Source organism: Micromys minutus (genome assembly GCF_963924665.1).
Source record: "Micromys minutus genome assembly, chromosome: 10".
Lineage (NCBI taxonomy): Eukaryota > Metazoa > Chordata > Mammalia > Rodentia > Muridae > Micromys > Micromys minutus.
The window spans coordinates 41,361,015-41,378,657 of NC_137979.1; the positions used below are offsets into that span (position 1 = coordinate 41,361,015).

General features: G+C 38.2%; 1 protein-coding gene across 7 annotated transcripts in view; it reads right to left on the reverse strand.

The window, feature by feature from the left end:
• Positions 1–374: 374 nt before the first annotated feature.
• The window catches only part of LUC7L3 (LUC7 like 3 pre-mRNA splicing factor), a 28,601-nt gene continuing 11,332 nt past the window's right edge, over positions 375–17,643 (reverse strand). The window contains exons 1-11 of one of the 7 annotated variants that reach the window (XM_080922765.1): positions 14,637–14,739; positions 12,739–12,883; positions 10,854–10,928; positions 9,255–9,359; positions 7,147–7,308; positions 6,371–6,645; positions 5,131–5,291; positions 2,388–2,528; positions 2,177–2,282; positions 1,640–1,705; positions 375–817 (exon numbers count right to left, since the gene is read on the reverse strand). In XM_080922765.1, coding sequence (XP_080778891.1) covers positions 1,681–1,705; positions 2,177–2,282; positions 2,388–2,528; positions 5,131–5,291; positions 6,371–6,645; positions 7,147–7,308; positions 9,255–9,359; positions 10,854–10,928; positions 12,739–12,883; positions 14,637–14,695 — 1,254 coding nt within the window. In that variant the 5' untranslated portion in view covers positions 14,696–14,739 and the 3' untranslated portion in view covers positions 375–817; positions 1,640–1,680. Of the gene's footprint in view, positions 2,306–2,334; positions 2,529–5,130; positions 5,292–6,370; positions 6,646–7,146; positions 7,309–9,254; positions 9,360–10,853; positions 10,929–12,738; positions 12,884–14,636; positions 14,740–17,643 lie in introns of those variants that run through there. The other 6 variants (XR_013975156.1, XM_080922769.1, XM_080922764.1 and 3 more) reach the window with 6 other exon arrangements.

Sequence of the window (17,643 nt, forward strand, 5' to 3'; positions counted from 1 at the left end):
AAAGGAAAAGAAAACAGCTGAAAGTTTCTGAATGTCTGCCTAAATCCTTTTCATAGATTGCCAGAGGAAGACACTGTGAGGTTATTTAGAACCATTTACTACTACATGGGTGTAAAAATATATTCTAGTTCACTGTACACCTTTGCTATTGAAAGCAAATCCAAATTTATTCACAACCACCCAAAATTGAAGCACCATTAAAACATCAAACAGGAAGTTCTATAAAAAATTACCCTTCAACAGGACAAGTTAGGAAGTGTTCACTACAGCTATATAAATAGTGTGCCTCATATTTAAAAACAAGGGATTAGTTTGGAGTCGGTCACTTTATTAGAAAAAGAACAAACAGGAAAACCTTTCAATGACACAGACAATCAACTTTGTAACAGAAAGTCAGAGATACTTTATTTTCACTTCTAAATCCAAAGGCTAAGTGTAGCAGAAGTGTAAAAATGGAATCCCAGTCTGCTTCACATGAATACTAACGTTTAATCCTGTTTTCAAAGTCCAAGACTGAAAACTTGCAAGTAAACACTGAGCAAGCCACATGTTTAGGTAATATTTCTTAAAAAGTCTTAAAGAAAAAATATGATACAGGACCTAGGTTTTCAAAGTGGCATATGTGCTATTAACACATGTTCTGAAATCTGGTAGGTCACAACAGTCCTGAATTAATTTTTAATAATAAAAAAAACCAAATAACTAACTGAGCTTTATACTTTTTCTACGCCACTATAGCTTTCTTTCACCTCATTTTAATGTTGATCTTCACTTTATTCCGTTTTCAGTATTCTTCAAAAACTCTTCCACAGTAGTCCTACAATGCAAAATTTGGGGAAAATGGATAATTAGAGAGCATATAAAAGGCAAATCTTTATGACTAAGTGTTGGCCTACTTGCTAACTGCTAACCATGATACATGTGTATATAAGATGGATTGTCTTTACATCAAGGCATCGGTGTGGTTCTTAGAGCCATGTGCCTGTGTATGCTGCCTATGTGTGAATGGTTCACACAGACATTGCTACACTGGTTTTCTAAAACAGGAATGCCACCAATAAATCAACTAATTGGTACTTCCTTTCATTAGGAATATTTCATCCCACGCCACTAGCCCGAAGATTGAACAATTAGAGGTCTTAAGAACACCTGTAAAACCTAGCTTTAAACAGTTCTTTAAGAACCCAACCTCATCCAATAGTCAATCAGTTCTTTGTGTCACTGATCCAAGTGTCTGTCCTTGCTAGATGCTGTTGCTTTCAATGTCTCAGCCAGTGATTATTCCTCTATTCTATGGCTGACTGCAAATTCTCCTACACAGTAGGAAACGTTAAACACATACCTCTTAAAGACTTGAGAATTGCACTGAATGTAACAAGGCGGGTAATATGAAGTGTTTATTGTATTTAAAATTCTTTAAAGATATCTAATTCTGGGCACCACTGCATCCCTACACACAGTTGAAAAAAAATTCCATTCTGTTAACATATGATTTGTAAGATTTCACGCAATACACAAAAAACCCCTCTGTGCTTCTTGTAAAGAACAAAAAGGATACACAACAGTTAAGCGTAAAGGTCACAGGCAATAGCATTCAAACACAGATGTGGGTAGAGAAAGGAGTACCTGGCATGAATACCTGCTTAGTTTGACTGAATCCTTGATTTCTAATTTGGCTTTTCATGGGCCGCTCACAACACCAACGCTGTGTGAGGTATGGTAGTCAGCTGCAATAATTCATAAACCCTACACTTCCATCAATCCAATGCTACTGGCTCTCGAGTTACAGAACAAACTGCATTAGAATGCAAGGCAATAAAGCAAAAAACTAGAAACATCCTGGACAAATAAATACTAGCAGTTTAATTAAAACAAAGTAGTCCAACATGTGCCTCAGAAATAGTTAAAGTTTTAAAGCATATGTTTCTGCCAATGTACCAACACAAGATGGACTTAATACCAAAAAGAAAAAAAAAAACAAAAACAAAAACAAAAAAACAGTTCAACCTTTTCATTTAAAAAAAAAAAAAAAAAGAAATGACAGCAAAATCCCTAAAAAAAGGATAATTAACTTTTCAATGGCGACTATATTACATACGTGGACAGTAATTTCCAAAGAGGCACACTAATGGGGGCACGAAGTCTGCTACAAAATAGCTGAGACAAAACAATGTACCTCAAAATGTTTTGCAGGACTACACTGTCTTTTCCTTCAGAAGAGGCTTTTGTATGTCTTCTTACTCGGCTTAGCTCCATCTTCATCTGTGCATACTTACGCTGCACTGTCAAACAGTAACAAAAAGCCCTAATCAAAGTGAGAAACAATACACTTACCTCTGTCTGATCTGAGGTCTTATCAGATCAGTTTTAATTGGACTGAGTGTCACCTTCAGATTTAATGTCTTCACTGGTCCCATTGACCTCATTCTTAGTGTCACTTTCCTTCGATTCAGGGTTTGTGTCTTCACTTTGTTTTTCTCGACTACTGGACTTCACACTACTCTTTTTATCATCAGATCCCTTCTTTTCTGCCATAAAAGAAGACATTGACTATAGAATTTAGAGTGAAACACAACAAATCCATTACTATTTAAAAAGGAAAACATTGAGAGCAAAGAGCCATTTCCCATGGCCTGTAAGAAACAGTCTGCAGAGTTCAGTGATGTCATTTTTAGATTATAGAGGGAAAGGGCAAAAGGACCAAAAGGAAACAGAAAATTCTCTCAGACTTGCTAAAGTAGCCCTATAATTTACAACTTCAGTAAATTCATTCTAGATAAAGACCATCTAAAGGCAACAGGAACGGTACAAAAGACAATACACAAAGCTGTTAACATGGGTTAATTAAGTTTCAAAGGCAAAATGGCACCCAGAAATTTAACACTTAAATAACATGTTTATTACAAAGAATATTTAAATATCCAAGAGAGGGCACACCTAATAAGAAAATGGGGTCTTCGAAATATCTAAGAACCCAATTTTCTATTCTCTGTAATGAAATCTTAAGAGTTTTTCCCTAAAGGAAAAGTAAAACTCAGTTGGGAGGAAAAAAAGCCCACTTGAAGGATAAGTGTCTATATATGCTTTCTAGCTAAAAAAGAATTCTGCAGAAAATATTGAGCACACCTTTCCATAAAAGTAATTTTTCCCCTTAAAACTAAGAATGACTAGTCTAGCAAAGCAGATCATGACTGAAGATGTCTGAAGAGAGGTTCTCTCCACAGACAGCTATCACAGACACAACACCCAACCCTGGAAGGACGGGAGCACAAGCACGGGGCTATGGACTTGCATCTCCTGTGAAGGAGCATGCATCAGCCCAACATCTGTAAAACAAGCAGAGCAATGTCTAAGTGGTTAACCATAAGACTTGCTTTACATCTGTCTGTCCACCTGTGGAAACTGTGCTCTAACTGACCTTGTGGGAAAGTCCTCCCTTTGAGCCTTATGGGCTTCTCCGGTGCACAGGTAGCTTCAATGAGGAAGAGTCGTCTTGTTGCTCCGTAGAGGACTAGTAGTCCAAAAATCTTATCTTCTGGCCTATGTAAATATGGTAGATCTTAATAGTCCTAACGATATCCATAATGTGTGTTGGATTTTAGAGTTATGGATTAAACAGAAACTCTCTCAACAAAGCATAGATATCTATGTGTAGAAAATTACTTCCCCTTTGTCGAGTTCTGTTAGGTGCACCTTCCTCACGTGCCATTATTAAATGTGTGTTAGTACAAATGCCTGAAGTCCACAGGCTAGAATGTGATCATCCGCATACTAGGAAGTGCCGAGAACTTCCCGTAAGCCAACAGACTCATCATTTCTAAGTCATCCTAAAGTTTAAGTCTATGCTATAATAGCATGCCCAAGCAAAATAAGCCTGAGTGTTTTCAGTATACAGTCTTCTCTTTTCCCAAGTCTCACCAGGAGACTTCAGAGTTTTAGTAAATTCATCTTGCACAAGTCAGTAATTCAGGACACGTTTTTGCTTCAACACAGAAGTATACAAATTTGTATAAGTGGCAAGACTGGAAAAGAACAATTATAAAACAGAAATATGTGATCAAAAGCCTCACAAAACTCAGGTGATTGATTTGATGAGATACAAGAGTCATCAGGTAACTTTTAAAACTGACCTCACTTAAAATATAATTCAAAGCCTTTTAAAATAAAACATAGTAGCAGAGGAGACCTCTCAAATAAATCATTAACCCTTGAACAACTACATTTTAAATCACAGAAACGATGTCTGAATTTAAATAAGCAGAGGCCCAAAAAAAACCCCAAAAAATCAAAAACTCAAAAAAAAAAAAAAAAAAAAAAAAAAAAACCCAAAACCCGGGCTGTTTCTACTGCCTCAATCTAGGAAAAGCCAAGTCTAGTGAGCTAGCCCTAAGAAAACAGTGTGATGGTGAGCGCCACACATAGCTGTAACAGCGGCAAAGAGCAGACACAGGTAAGGACAGGATGAAATCAAGAACAAGAAGACTAGGTCCTTTCTCTCATCCTTAAAACCATACAAAGCAACACAACCCAAATAATAGAAAAACCAAAGACGCTAAAATAACTCCAAAATAAAATTAAGTTTTAAAAGGAACCCTTGATGATTAAAAACATTATCCTCCAATAAAGGCTAAGAGAATTTTTTATGAAAATAGGCCAAGGGCAAACTTTACAGTCCACTAATACCACCAACATAGTAAGGAAGCAGCTACTTAGAGCTACAGACCCTAGAAGAAAGCAGATGGGAACAGCATGTGAATACAACACAATCCCTGCTAAGACACAGTGAGGGGTCCACCTTCTTCTGGGAACACAGAAACTAACTGCTGAGTTATTGACTGCTACATAGTAAGAACAATGACGTGCATACACTTGGGAAACATTATGGAATACTGCAGTTTAAAATAAATGTAACCAAATAAAGTTAAAACATTCTACAGTCTAATCATACTCAATGGTAACACAAACTCAGAAGAATCTATGCAACAAAAAACCTACATAACAAGGCCAACTTCCACTTTCACACATCAGAGCAGAAAGAGAAAGAAACAGAGCTTGAAATTGAGCTGAGTGCTCTGGAGCACAGCAAGGAGGGATACAGGCTATTGACAGCACCTCTCATAATAAACCAACCTTTCTCCTTGGACTTTCTATCTTGTTCTCTGTCCCGACTTTTGCTCCTGTGTTTATATGACTTTCGATCTCGGCTTTTTGACCGTCTTCGATCCCGACTGCGAGATCTATGTTTTCTTTCTGATCTGTCATGGCTTCTGCTTCTTCGTCGATCTCTACTTCTTAATAATTTAAAGAAAAGGGAACAATTTCAGTTGATATTACTAAAAGGGCTCAGAGAATATATATATTACTATTCAATAATTTAGAAGATTTAAGTTTCCCTTAAGAAACAGACAGCCTGGTCTACAGAGTGAGTTCCAAGGAAATTTTTAAAAAGAAAAGAAAAATAGCAAAGCACCTTACTTATTTAATTTATGAGTACACATCAGCTGTCTCCAGACACACCAGAAGAGGGCATCAGATCTCATTACAGATGGTTGTAAACCACCATGTGATTGCTAGAAATTGAACTCAGGACTTCTGGAAGAACAGCCAGTGCTCTTAACCACCGAGCCATCTCTGAAGCCCTAGCAAAGCACTTTACATTAGATATCTTAAGGATAAAAATTATTGAAAATCTTGCTGTTAATCTCAGCAATCTGGAAGCAGAGGCAGGCAGATCCCAGTGAATTTGAGACCAGCCTGATCTACATAGCAAGCTCTAGGACAGACAAAGATACAGAAAAACCCTGTTTTGAAATAAAACAAATTAAAACCTGACAAAAACAAAACAAAACAGAGATATACTATCTAGTAGACTGAGTCCCTGGAAAGATTACCTCAAACCCAAAACAGAAAGGGCTTCCCTAAAGATGGAAGCTCACCTTTCAATCCTTACAAGTCTATCTAGCACATAAACACGTGGTCTTTTATTAGTGGTTCAACAAAACAACCTGATTTTATGACAGCACAAAAGTAATATACATCCATCAGTCATTTCATTTCAAATTTAAAAATTTAATCACTACTTAGGCTAGTAACACATGCTCTACATACATCCTCATGCTGAGTTAGCAACAATCACTTACAGTTCTCCATCATCTATGTGTTCAATAATGAGAAGCAACCATCTCTGCAGGGTAGTATGTCAGTATGAGATTCAGTACTGACCTAATGCATTTTCTTCAATTTACAACAGTTTCAATTATGACATTATACAAGAGCCCCACTACAATAAAAGGCAATTTACTATTTTTTTGCTCGTAACTGTGCACTATGGTGCCTTCATGAGCCAGACACTGTCAGCAAGTTTACATACCTGCTTCTCCTTCTGTCTCTACTCCGTGATCTTTTGTGGTCCCGAGACCTGCGGTCAGAAGTTCGGCTTGAGTGTCTACTCCGTGAACGACTTCTCTTTCTCCTTTCTCTGTCACGAGCTCTTTCTTTTTCTCTTTCTTCCTCTTCTCTTCGTCTTTTTCTTTCCCGTTCCTCCCTTTCTCTCTCCCGCTCTTTTTCTCTTTCCTCTCTTTCTTGCTTCTCTTTTTTGAGACGTTCATCCCGATCAGGTTCCTCTGTTCTTTTTCTTAACTTTTCCTAAGGAAATCAAATTGGGTTTTTTAATTGTTGTAGTGCTGGGACCAGACCTCAAGAATCTTAGACAAGTAACCTCTCACTAAGCACCTCTCTAGCTCAAGATAGAGTTTTATACAACTTTAAGACATTTTCAAGCAATTTATGGACTAATTTGTTTATGGAATCCCATATCCTCAGGGGGAAATGTAGAAATTTTGGCTATCTATGTAGGCATGCAGTTAATAAAATGTTTTGGTGAACAACAATTGTCAAAGGAATCATTACTGTATTCTTTTTACTTTCAACATTAAGGATCAAACCCAGAGCTGGGGGCATGCTTAACAAGCTATAGTCTCAACACATTACTGCTTTAAAGAAACATAAACCAACAAAATGCCATTCAAGGTATCTACAGTTGTTTGACCAAATTTTCACTACATATACACAGCATTTTCAGTGACAGTTATCGTTAGAACTTAGATTGTGTGTTTGTATGTGTATGTATGCTTACAAAAAACTTACTTTAAGTTCCTCCACGGTGGCTTTAATTTTGGCATAGCCCATGTGTTGCTTCCCCATCAAATGGTCATCTACCCGGGACTGGGCATCTCCTACTATCAAAAAGGCTCCGCATACTTCACAAACTTCCATCTGTTTTTCTTGGGCAGCAAAACTTTCTATAGTCTGAAATGAGAAGCCAGTTGCTATCAAAGAAACAAATTCCAAAAAGAACTTAACATCTACTTTCTATCTCTCCAGCCATAAATGAATACCAACTGCTTAAGACTTAGAGAGGAAAAGCTGGAAAAGTCACTGCTCACCTGACCTAACTGCTGAACACCAAACGACCTTGAAAAGGGTAAACAGTCAGAAAGTTATTTTAGTCTAAATTGCTTTCACATAGACACAATAACTCAACCACTAAGAAATTAACCTTGGGAAAGGGGATAGTATTTGAAATGTAAATAAAATATATCCAATTAAAAAAAAGAAAAAAAATTTATTCAAAAAATTGGCATACAATAACAAAAATAAAGGAAGGAAGAAATTAATCTCATGGTGAAGGATCTGAGCTCACAACAGTGAGACAACAGAAGCAGTGACCAGAACATCTTATCAATAGCATCTAAAGCACACACTGCACTCCTCACTGTAAGGTAAGGACACTACTAAAGTAAACAGAAGTATGGAGTAAACAAATATATTTAACTCAAACTCAATGGGCATTTATTAAGGCAGGGCTCAACAAGTATAGGCTCTTGCCACCAAGCTAAATGACACAAAAAGTTCACATGGAAAGAGAGAATTAAGGCTTCTAGTTATCCTCTGATCTCAACACACATGCTGTGACAGGACTACACAAAGACACTGAATAAATAAATGTAAAAATTATAGAATGCATCCTGTTTAGTGAGATAACATGCAGTAATTGCTTCCATCCATTCTTCTAACTTCCCCCCTAAGAGAAGTCTCAAAAATTCTAACTTTTCTTCACCTTTGTGACTTGGAGTACACCAAGACATTCACTATCTACTTGTCTGATCACAAGGTCCCAATGTTAAAGGGATTCTGCACAATAGATAGAGTAGAGGATGCTGAGGCGGGTTGTCACAAAAAGATCTGGACAGGCAGGCTGCTGGGTTCCCCCACTTGGTCTATTACATTATATCATATTCTTTTTGTCTAATCACATTTCTACCCAGTTGTCCATGTTTCCATAATGCTTACAGAATTAAGTCTCCAATATGACCCAGAAAAGGGCCTGAGAGCTTCCAGATACCTGAATACATGGAGGTTCCTAGAAGGTGGTGAACCTGAAGAGATGGAAGCTTCGCAACCCTTCTCCCATACCTATGCATCTCTTCGTCATCTGCATCCTTTGTAATATCCTTTATAATAAGCTGGTAAACGTGTTTCAGAGATCTGTGAGGTACGGGAGCAAATGAATTGAACCCGAGGTGAGGGTTTGTGAAAGTTCTGAATTGTTAACGTTAGTCAGAAGCACAGGTAAAACCTGGGGCGTGAGTGACATCTGACATACATGATGTGCCTAGAACTGTATGTGCACATAAGATGGGGAGAAGGGAAAGGGAAAAGAAAAAAGAGGACCCCAGAGCAAACACAAGCTTCAGGATTATGTTCTCAACTTGTGAACTTTAATGATTTCTCCAGATAAGCTGCCAACACTAAATTGCAGACACTCGGCTAGTGTCTGGTACTGACGTACATTTCTTACTTGGTACGAAAAATCACGAGCTGGGGAAATAGCTCAGAGGTAGGAGTACTTGCCTAACAAGCACAGCACCCTATGTTTGGTCCTCAGCACTGCATGTGTGCTGGTAGGTGGTGGGGGTGGGGTGAGTGGGTGGGTAGAAACAGTGAGCACACCAGTGCAAGCTAGTTTTGAGGGGTTTGTTATTGTTCTTCACCCCTCATGTTGTCTGAGGATACCTTCAATGAAAGGCAGGGCTTAACCTTGTGACCTGCCAAACCAACACACATGGCCTTTAAAAAAAATGCTTGATCAAGACATTCTGTTTGGACAACAGAAAAAGGTATTCCAAGATTCTCTAAGAACAGATTCCATGTAACTAACAGGCTTCTTGAGAACATAACAGGTTAAAACTCACCGAGGTTGTAGATCTTAGCAATTCTCTCTCTTCCTTTAACTGTTCAACCAATTTCATCATCCCCTGGGCTTCTTCTACCTTTCCTTCAGATCCTAACTCTTCAATCTAAGACAGAAGCACAAAGTCAAAATTCCTTTCCAATCAAGCAAAGAATTTTACAGCCACCATGCTTCATTAGCTTCCAGGAGATTGGTGTTGTTTTGTTTGCTAATATTTGACCCTTGTGATTTTTTATTTTACAGCTTAGATGATGTAGATTTAAGTTCAAAAAGATTTTAAGTATGGACACAGTATGTCCATGAAAATCATCATGACCAGTTAGACATGTCCTTCCCTATTCCAAAAGGTTTCTTCCTGTTCATTTTAGCACTTCCTTAAACCTCAATCTTACACATATTACCAGGCAGGCAATCAATTAATAATCTGCTGACTCTATAGATTAGACTGCATTTTCCCAAGTTTTATATAAATGTTATTATGTGGTTTATAGTTCTTCCTCAATCTAGCTTTCACTCATTGACAAATGTTTTAAACATTTATCAATATTACTGCAAATAATTAAGTTCCTTTAAATTGCAAAATATTATTTCATTATATATAATTTAATTTTGGTTTTCTTAAGGCACTATTATGCCTCTGCAGCCTTAGCTGGCCTGCCACTCACCAGAGCCAAAACTTGCCTTGAACTCAAGGCATTCCTCCTGCCTTAGTCCTGAGCTTATGATCACCACAGCTGACTTTCTCACAGAATTGTTGAACACTCACTTGAATGTGGGGGTTGGGGGTATAGTGATTTTAAATAAAATTGTGAACAGTGGTGTGCCAAGTTATATACAAACATCTGTTTTGCATAAAGGAACAGGTACATTTTTAACCATTTTAAGAAGCAAACTACAGGGTTGGAGAGATGTCACTGCGGTTAAGAGCACTATTACCCTTCTAGAGGTCTGAGTTCAATTCCCAGCAACCACATGGTGGCTCACAACCATCGGTAATGGAATCTGATGTTGTCTTCTGGTGTGTCTGAAGACATTGAGAGTATACACATACATAAAATAAATAATTCTAGAAAAAAAAAGCAACTCCCCCCACAGAAAGAGAGAACAGATCAAGCTCTTCTAGACCACCTGTACCTGAATCATTTTATATACCCATTAGCAATGTCTGATAATTCTACAGAGCCTAAATACTTCATAACACTCAAGTACTTAATACCTTGGGTTTTGTTGTTGTTTTATTTTTGTTTTTTGAGACAGAGTTTCTTTGTGTAGCTCTGGCAATCTTGGAAACTGATTTATAAACCAGATTGGCCTGGAACCCTGCAGAGTGTTAGGATTAAATGTGTGTGCCACAATGCCTGGCTAGTTAACCTTTTAAAGTGACACTAAGGATCCTCCCCTCCCCTGAGATTTCAGTTTGTATCTCCCTTATAATCAATCAAAATCTTTTCATGTTTATTTTTTAACCTCATTAACAATGTCCGTCGGTTCTGGTTTGAGATAGGGTCATGACCTATTATCTCCATAAACGCTGGGGTAAAATGTTTGCCATGGCACCTAGCTCCACGTACTTTCTCACACTTCCACAAACAACTCTCACCTGCTGTAGAAGTACATCAATTTTGTCTGTCAGAACCTGAATTTTTTCTTCATTTTTGCCTGTTGGACCAGCAGCCTGTTAAAAATAAAGTGTGTTAATATTGTCACTGATAAGTAAAATACCCAAGAAAATTATTTCAAACTCTTGAGTCCAGGGACAGAGGTAGCGGTAATATGCACCAGGCCTTGGGTTTGATCCAAGCATTCAGGTTCTCATGGAAACAAATGTGTATTTTTCCCCCTTTAAAAAAAGAAAAGAAAAAGATCCTCTGCCCTTACTTAACCCCCCCCTCCCCAAGTTCTAAGAACATGGAATTATGCCACCATGCCCCTGAGTGTTTCTAGTTAGTAATTAAAGGAAGGGAGAAGCTGAATATCACAGTGCATGTCTACAAGCTCTTTGGAAAATGGAGGCAGAAGCAGGTGGATCTTGGGAGTTCAAAGTGAGTTCTAGGGCTACAAAGAGAAACCCTGTCTGGAAAACAAAATCAAAAAACAAAAAGACTTCAAGATCATCTCCAACTACACAAATGTAAGGCCAGTATTCACTACCAGAAGACCCCATCTTGTCAGAACAATAATAGTGCTTAATCACTTGATACTAATCCAATTATCTTTGATCTTTGGTAGCCAATTACATAGTTACTGACACTTGTAAAGAAAAATCTTCAACTGGGCATGGCAGCAAATGCCTGCCATCCCTTCTGAGCACCTCCATGAGTTCTAGACTCAAATAGCTAACATCTGCTAGGCATTTAACCACGTGTGTTACCACTGGTCACAAAACTTGACTTGCCCAGTAGCTACTTTATTATTTCCATTTAACAGAGACAAAAACCAAGGCACTAGGCCAAGGTTAGTAAATCGCAGAAAGCAATACAGTGGGAATATTTTGGTTTCACGCCTGGCTTGCAATTGCAAGTTTATGTCACGTCTCACCTCCTACCAAATGTCTCTACTTGGATATTTAAGGCATTTCAAATTTGACATTTCTAAGATAGAAGCTTGAACAGAATTTCCTCCGGTTCCAATCTACATTAAATTCTTTTAGTCACCTGGATGCTCGAACCAAGAACCATGGGGGAAGAATGAATTTCTCCTCTCCCTGCTCACCCAAACCCTTGCCACAGCAAACTTTTCAACCATCTTCACCCAGCCCACCATAATCATTACAAACCCCAGATTAATTGCTGCTTCCACTGTACATGCTTCAAACCATTTCCTATTATAAAGCCAGAGTGTGCCTTTAAGAAATAAGCTTAAAATCCTTTTCACCTGCACCCTTGCTTTGCCATGGCTCACTGAAGAAATAACTTCCTCTCCTTCTGTCTTTACTGCACCCCAACCCCAGCACAGCTTCCCTTTGATTCTGCTGGATAGTTAGTTCCTTGCTTGCCTTCAAAGGTCACTGTTAGGAGTCTTTTCTGCCCATGTTCCCCTCAGAAAAGCAGCTTCCTTAAACAGTCTTGGCCCCTTTGCTCATCCTAGTCTCATCATGGAGGTGAAATGAGTCACTGGGCTACGTTAGTTGCCAGGATGACTACCTGTCCTGGTCTTCCTAGGATGCAGCAGTGGCTAGAGAACTGGCATGTAGTTTAGTGGTGGAGCACTTGCTAGCATGTGCAAAGTCCATGGTTTGAACTCCAGTAGCACCACCAAAACAAACAAACAAACAAACAAACTAACTAACTAACTAACTAACTAACTAACGCTTAAGGGAGAAGATGCTTCCCTATACCTCAAATAACAGAAAACAGATGCTTCTCAAATTTTATGTAACTTTAAAGGACAAAGTAATGAATGGAAGGCAGGTTTAAAATAATGAGATGCCTGACTCTACAGAAAATAAGAGCTCTTTGCAAAGTCTAAGTTCATTTCATACTTACCCCAGAAGACTGCTGATTTTGAGATAATGCCAAACGAGCATGACCCCGTCTAATTCTACGCTCGACCTCGGCAAGTAAACTCTGTAAGTATCGCAAAAAATCTCTCTCATAGCCAACTTTCATAAAACGAGAACTCTTCTCATACCTGATAAAATAAAAATAAACAAACTTTTGAACATTACAAGCCATATATATTCTGTCACCCCAACTCAAAGCCTGAAGAATATAACGACATAAATTTATAAATGTTACATAAAGTAAAAATTTAGATGCTATCCTATCAAAGAGAAAGGCACTGCATACTGCACTGAGGTTGGTTAATAGTCAGTTGGTTGTTTATTTGATTTGGTGGTACTATGCATTGAACCCAGGCCCTTATGCGTGTTAGCAAAGTGCTTTATCACTGAGCTGTATTACCTGCCCTTTGTTTTGTGATAAAGCTCCCCTTTAAGTACACAAACTGGCTTTGCACATGGATCTTACTGTCTCAGTTTCTCACACAGCTGGTGTTATAGGCCGGCATTACCAGGCCCAGGTAAAAACACAAGCTTTAAACACAGGTTTAAGCCATGGCTATACCACTACTTTGCATCTATCTATGCTCTGGAATCCAGAACAAATCCTATCTATAAAACAGGAGTTGGGACCCATGACAACCTGTGCTTAATCTCACACAATAGAACTGACGCTTAGAAGCTGTCTTCTTAGCCCCACAAATATACTATGGCTCTGGGGCACTCAAGCATATAGTAACACTAAATAAAATTTTAAAAATGTAATTAACTAAATAAAATGTAACTGAGAAAATGAAAAAGTAGCTGGGCAGAGTGAGTGGCATATGCTCTTGTTACAGTACTAGAGATGGTTGGGCAGCTGTGAGCTTGAGGCCAGTGGCTTACATAGTGAGTTCCAGGCCAGCTAGGCTACATAAAAGAAAATAAGCCAGACTTGGTGGCCCATGCCTTTAATCCCAGCACCAGCAAGTCTCTGTGAGTTCAAAGCCAGTCTGGGCTACATAGTGGTTCCAGGACAACTGGGGCTACACAGTAGGACCTAATCTCAAAAAGAGAAAGGGGGAAAAAAATCAAATCCAAGACAGCCAAGTCAATACAGAGAAACCATGTCTGGAAAAACGATAAACAGAAAAATGAAAGTGGAGCTGGATGCTAAGGAAATGGACCAGTGGATGCAGTCCTTGCCATGCAAGCAAGAAGATGGAAGCTTGGCTTTCTAGAACTCGTAAGCTGTGCAAACTTCTGGTGCTTGAGGGATAGAGAAAGGAGATTCCTGGAGCAAGCTGTCTAGGATAGACTAGTCAAAACTAGCTAACATAAAGTGATCATCGAGAAAAATCCACTCTTTACTTTGGGCCTCCACATCATCATGTGCAAAGAAAGACCCTTACTCCATGGAAGCTGAAGATTAATTTGCTTACTGTATATGCGTGAGCTGAGTCTGGATTCATATAAGGCCAGGCACAGCAGTACAGGTTTGTAAACTCATTATTCTTACAGTGAAATTGAGAGACAAAGACAGGAAAATCCCCAGAAGCTTTTGGGCCAGTTAGCCTATGCCATTAGTACTGAACAAGAGACCCCCAACTTAAACAAGATGGAAGGCAAGAACAGACTATCAAAGTTGTCTTTTGTCACGCAAGTTTATGAAATAAACTTTATGAAGGACAAACATGGGAGAAGTAAATATAATATTAAAAAAGCATATAATATGCACTCATATGGCAGCTAGCACTATTGAAGCTATTAACCCTTACCATGCCAAGTCAGTAACTAGATTTATATACAATGTTACTTTATATTATTCCAATTGTCTTCAATGTTTGTCTCTTTAAGCTAAGTAACTAGAAGGGAGGGAAATAAAAAAAAAAAAGTACAACTCACTGTTTTCTTAGATTTTCATCATGAATTTTTTCACATGGACCTGAGAGAGAAAAGAGCATGCATAAATTATTTGTGACATTAAAAAAATCCCTTCTCTAGTCATAAAGGTGTTTTTTTTTTTTTTTTTTTTTTTTTTGGTTTTGTTCTGAAACAGCATCTTACTATGTAGCCCAGGCTGATATAGAACTCAGGATCCTCCTACCTCACTTAGCTTAGCTTCCTAAGTGATAAGGGATCATAAAAAAGGTAGACCACTATGCCAAATTAGTCTGTCTTGGTTCTTAATAAGGTTGAAGTCCCTCGAGTATGTTCATTCATGTGGCCTGCAGTCAAGCTGGTCAGTGTATCCCTCTGGTATTTCTTTGTTTAAAATAAAGTCCCAGTGCTACTGTTTGTGTTGTTGGGGTGGGGATGGGGAGCAGAGCTGAGGCTATAGATCTAGTATAGCATATAAAGCCCTTGAAAATAATAAAAATATAAAGGAAAAGCAGCTCATTTTATTACTGAGTAGACTGCAGACTCCAAAATTGATCCTACTGAATCATGAAACATGATGAAAATTGATCTCTTTAGTCGCCAAGGTCAACAAAGGGGACAGGGAACAAATGTGAAGAGAAAGAGGAAACTGTTCCTTTCTACCACCAAACAAAACTTGGATGTTGTAGACCACTGATCTGAACCAACATTGACATTAGCTTCAAATACTTGTGCATAAAGTTAAGTAACACGAAAGTCCCATTCTCAACACCAAAGGTAACCATTTTATAACTTTTAGCTATTTCTTCTAAAATTTACCCCATTATTTTAAATTTTTATGCTTATTTTTTAATAATCATATACATCAAAAAATTTAGGCTGGGTATGGTGGCATACTCCAGAGTTTCAGTAACTCTTGAGTTTGTAGCTAACCTGGTCTACATAGCAAGTTCCAGGACAACTAGTACTACATGAAAACCCTGACTTAAGTTTAAAAAGAAAAAAAGTTAAACAGCCTTTTAGTATTTATATATTGACCAGCAAACAGCAATCTCCGTAGACAAAAGACGTAGATTATATTTCTATATATTTCTACTGTTCTTTCCTTGGGATTTATATTTTTTACACACCCACCCACACACACCCACACACCCCTTTCTTATTTCCTGAACACTTCCACCAAGCCAAAGAAAGTATCTCTGTATTAATTTCCCTAGAGGCTGCTTCAAAGGCAGCAACTCATCAACTCATCAGTTTATTCTGTTCATGGAGCCTTGCCTTACTTCCATCTGGGGCACATATTTTCTAAGATTCCCAGTGTTGCCATCCTAAACATTTCTTTTTCCTCGCTGTACTGATATAGCACCAGATCTTATTTTTCTTTATCCTTTTCAGATCAATGTACATCATCCTAGATAACTTTGTTGAGAAAGGAAACATGAGAAACATGCTTGTTGAGACTTGCACCTCAAAGTATCTTTCTTTACCACCATACTTTGATGTTTTCTATACTAACCCTGGCAGTAATACAAACCGTAAACGTATTTCTCTAGTCTTCGAACTTCTTGCTTGCTACCCACAAATTGTAGGTCATTTTGAATCATAATTTTATGACCTATACAGTCTTATGCTGCTCTCAGATTTACCATGGAGTCCCAGGGAGGGTACAAACCCTTTTTATTTGTTCCACCTACCATTTGAAGGACTTGTACGTGTGTGTGGCCACATGCAAGCTTTCAGGAAGGGTCAAAGCAAGACTATGGTGTCTTCCGCTGGCTGACCAGCAAGCTCTGGGGAATCCACCCTTCTTTCACCCCATAATGTTGCATGACAGGCACTGGCAGTTTTTCATGTGGGTGCTGGAGTTTGAATTCAGAGCCTCATGGTGGCAGAGCAAGCACTAAGTCAATCTCCTAGCCCAGTCCAGTGGCTTTTATTTCAAATTTCTCTAGTTCTAACTTCTAAAAGCCTTAATTTTAAAAAGTGTAGCTTAACTGCAATCTATTCTTTCGAATGCTCAGATACCGTTTCTCTTCAGATAGTAAAGTTAGGTAAGATTTCTAAACAATTTTCTCCTGCATTTCCCATCATACCTCTTCTACCTGGTTAATGTTTCCTGACCAGCAACTTATGTTTTAAAGACTGTTCTCCAAAAGAGGACATTGGATCCTCAAAACTGGAGGAGTCATATAAGGTTGTGAGCTACCATATGGATGCTAGGATCTAAACCAAGTTTTCTCCAAGAGTGCTCTAAAACACTGAACCATCTCTACAGACTTGGCAACTAATTTTTAAAGAATAATTCCAAATTCTGTCTGAAAATTATATAGAGTGGATAGGCAAAGATCTGTCAGCAAGGGCCATTACCAAACCAAACCAAACCAAAACTAATTTTTGAAAAGATTCTCAGAGGGTCAGGATGCAGACAAATCATTTCTCTGAAGTATTCACCTGCTCCCCTGTAACTGGAAGTAATATCTAGCTATATCCTTCCAGACGCCTGTAAGAAAACACCACTATTAAGAACTCATTTAGAACATTTTTACAATCTTATTTTTGTTCAGAACTTCCCTGAGCTGTGCTTAAAATTCCAAAATTCACTCTTCCAGCTATAATACACCCTCCTAAAGCAACTAAGAGAACTCACAATTCACCAATTATGTTTGTATTTTATGCTTCAGAGTCTCCCTAGTCAATTTCTAAAACAACAATAACAACAACAACAACAACAACAACAACAAAACACCACAACTTTCTGGAGCACTAGAATAGAAAAGTTAGTACCAGATAATGTGTAATGCTTAAAGTAGTGGTTCTTTACTGGGAGCTAATCGTTAGACTACAGAAGACATTTGTCAATGTATGATGACTATTTTGGTTGTTATGGAGGTGTATGTTACTGAAAATACCAGGTAAGGGTCAGGAAAGTTGCCAACACCCTCATATACAGGGGAGGCCATGAAAACTGCTTCAAAATGTTAATAGTATCAAGGCTTTAAAAAAATCTATAAAATGAAAATCTTTTATTTAT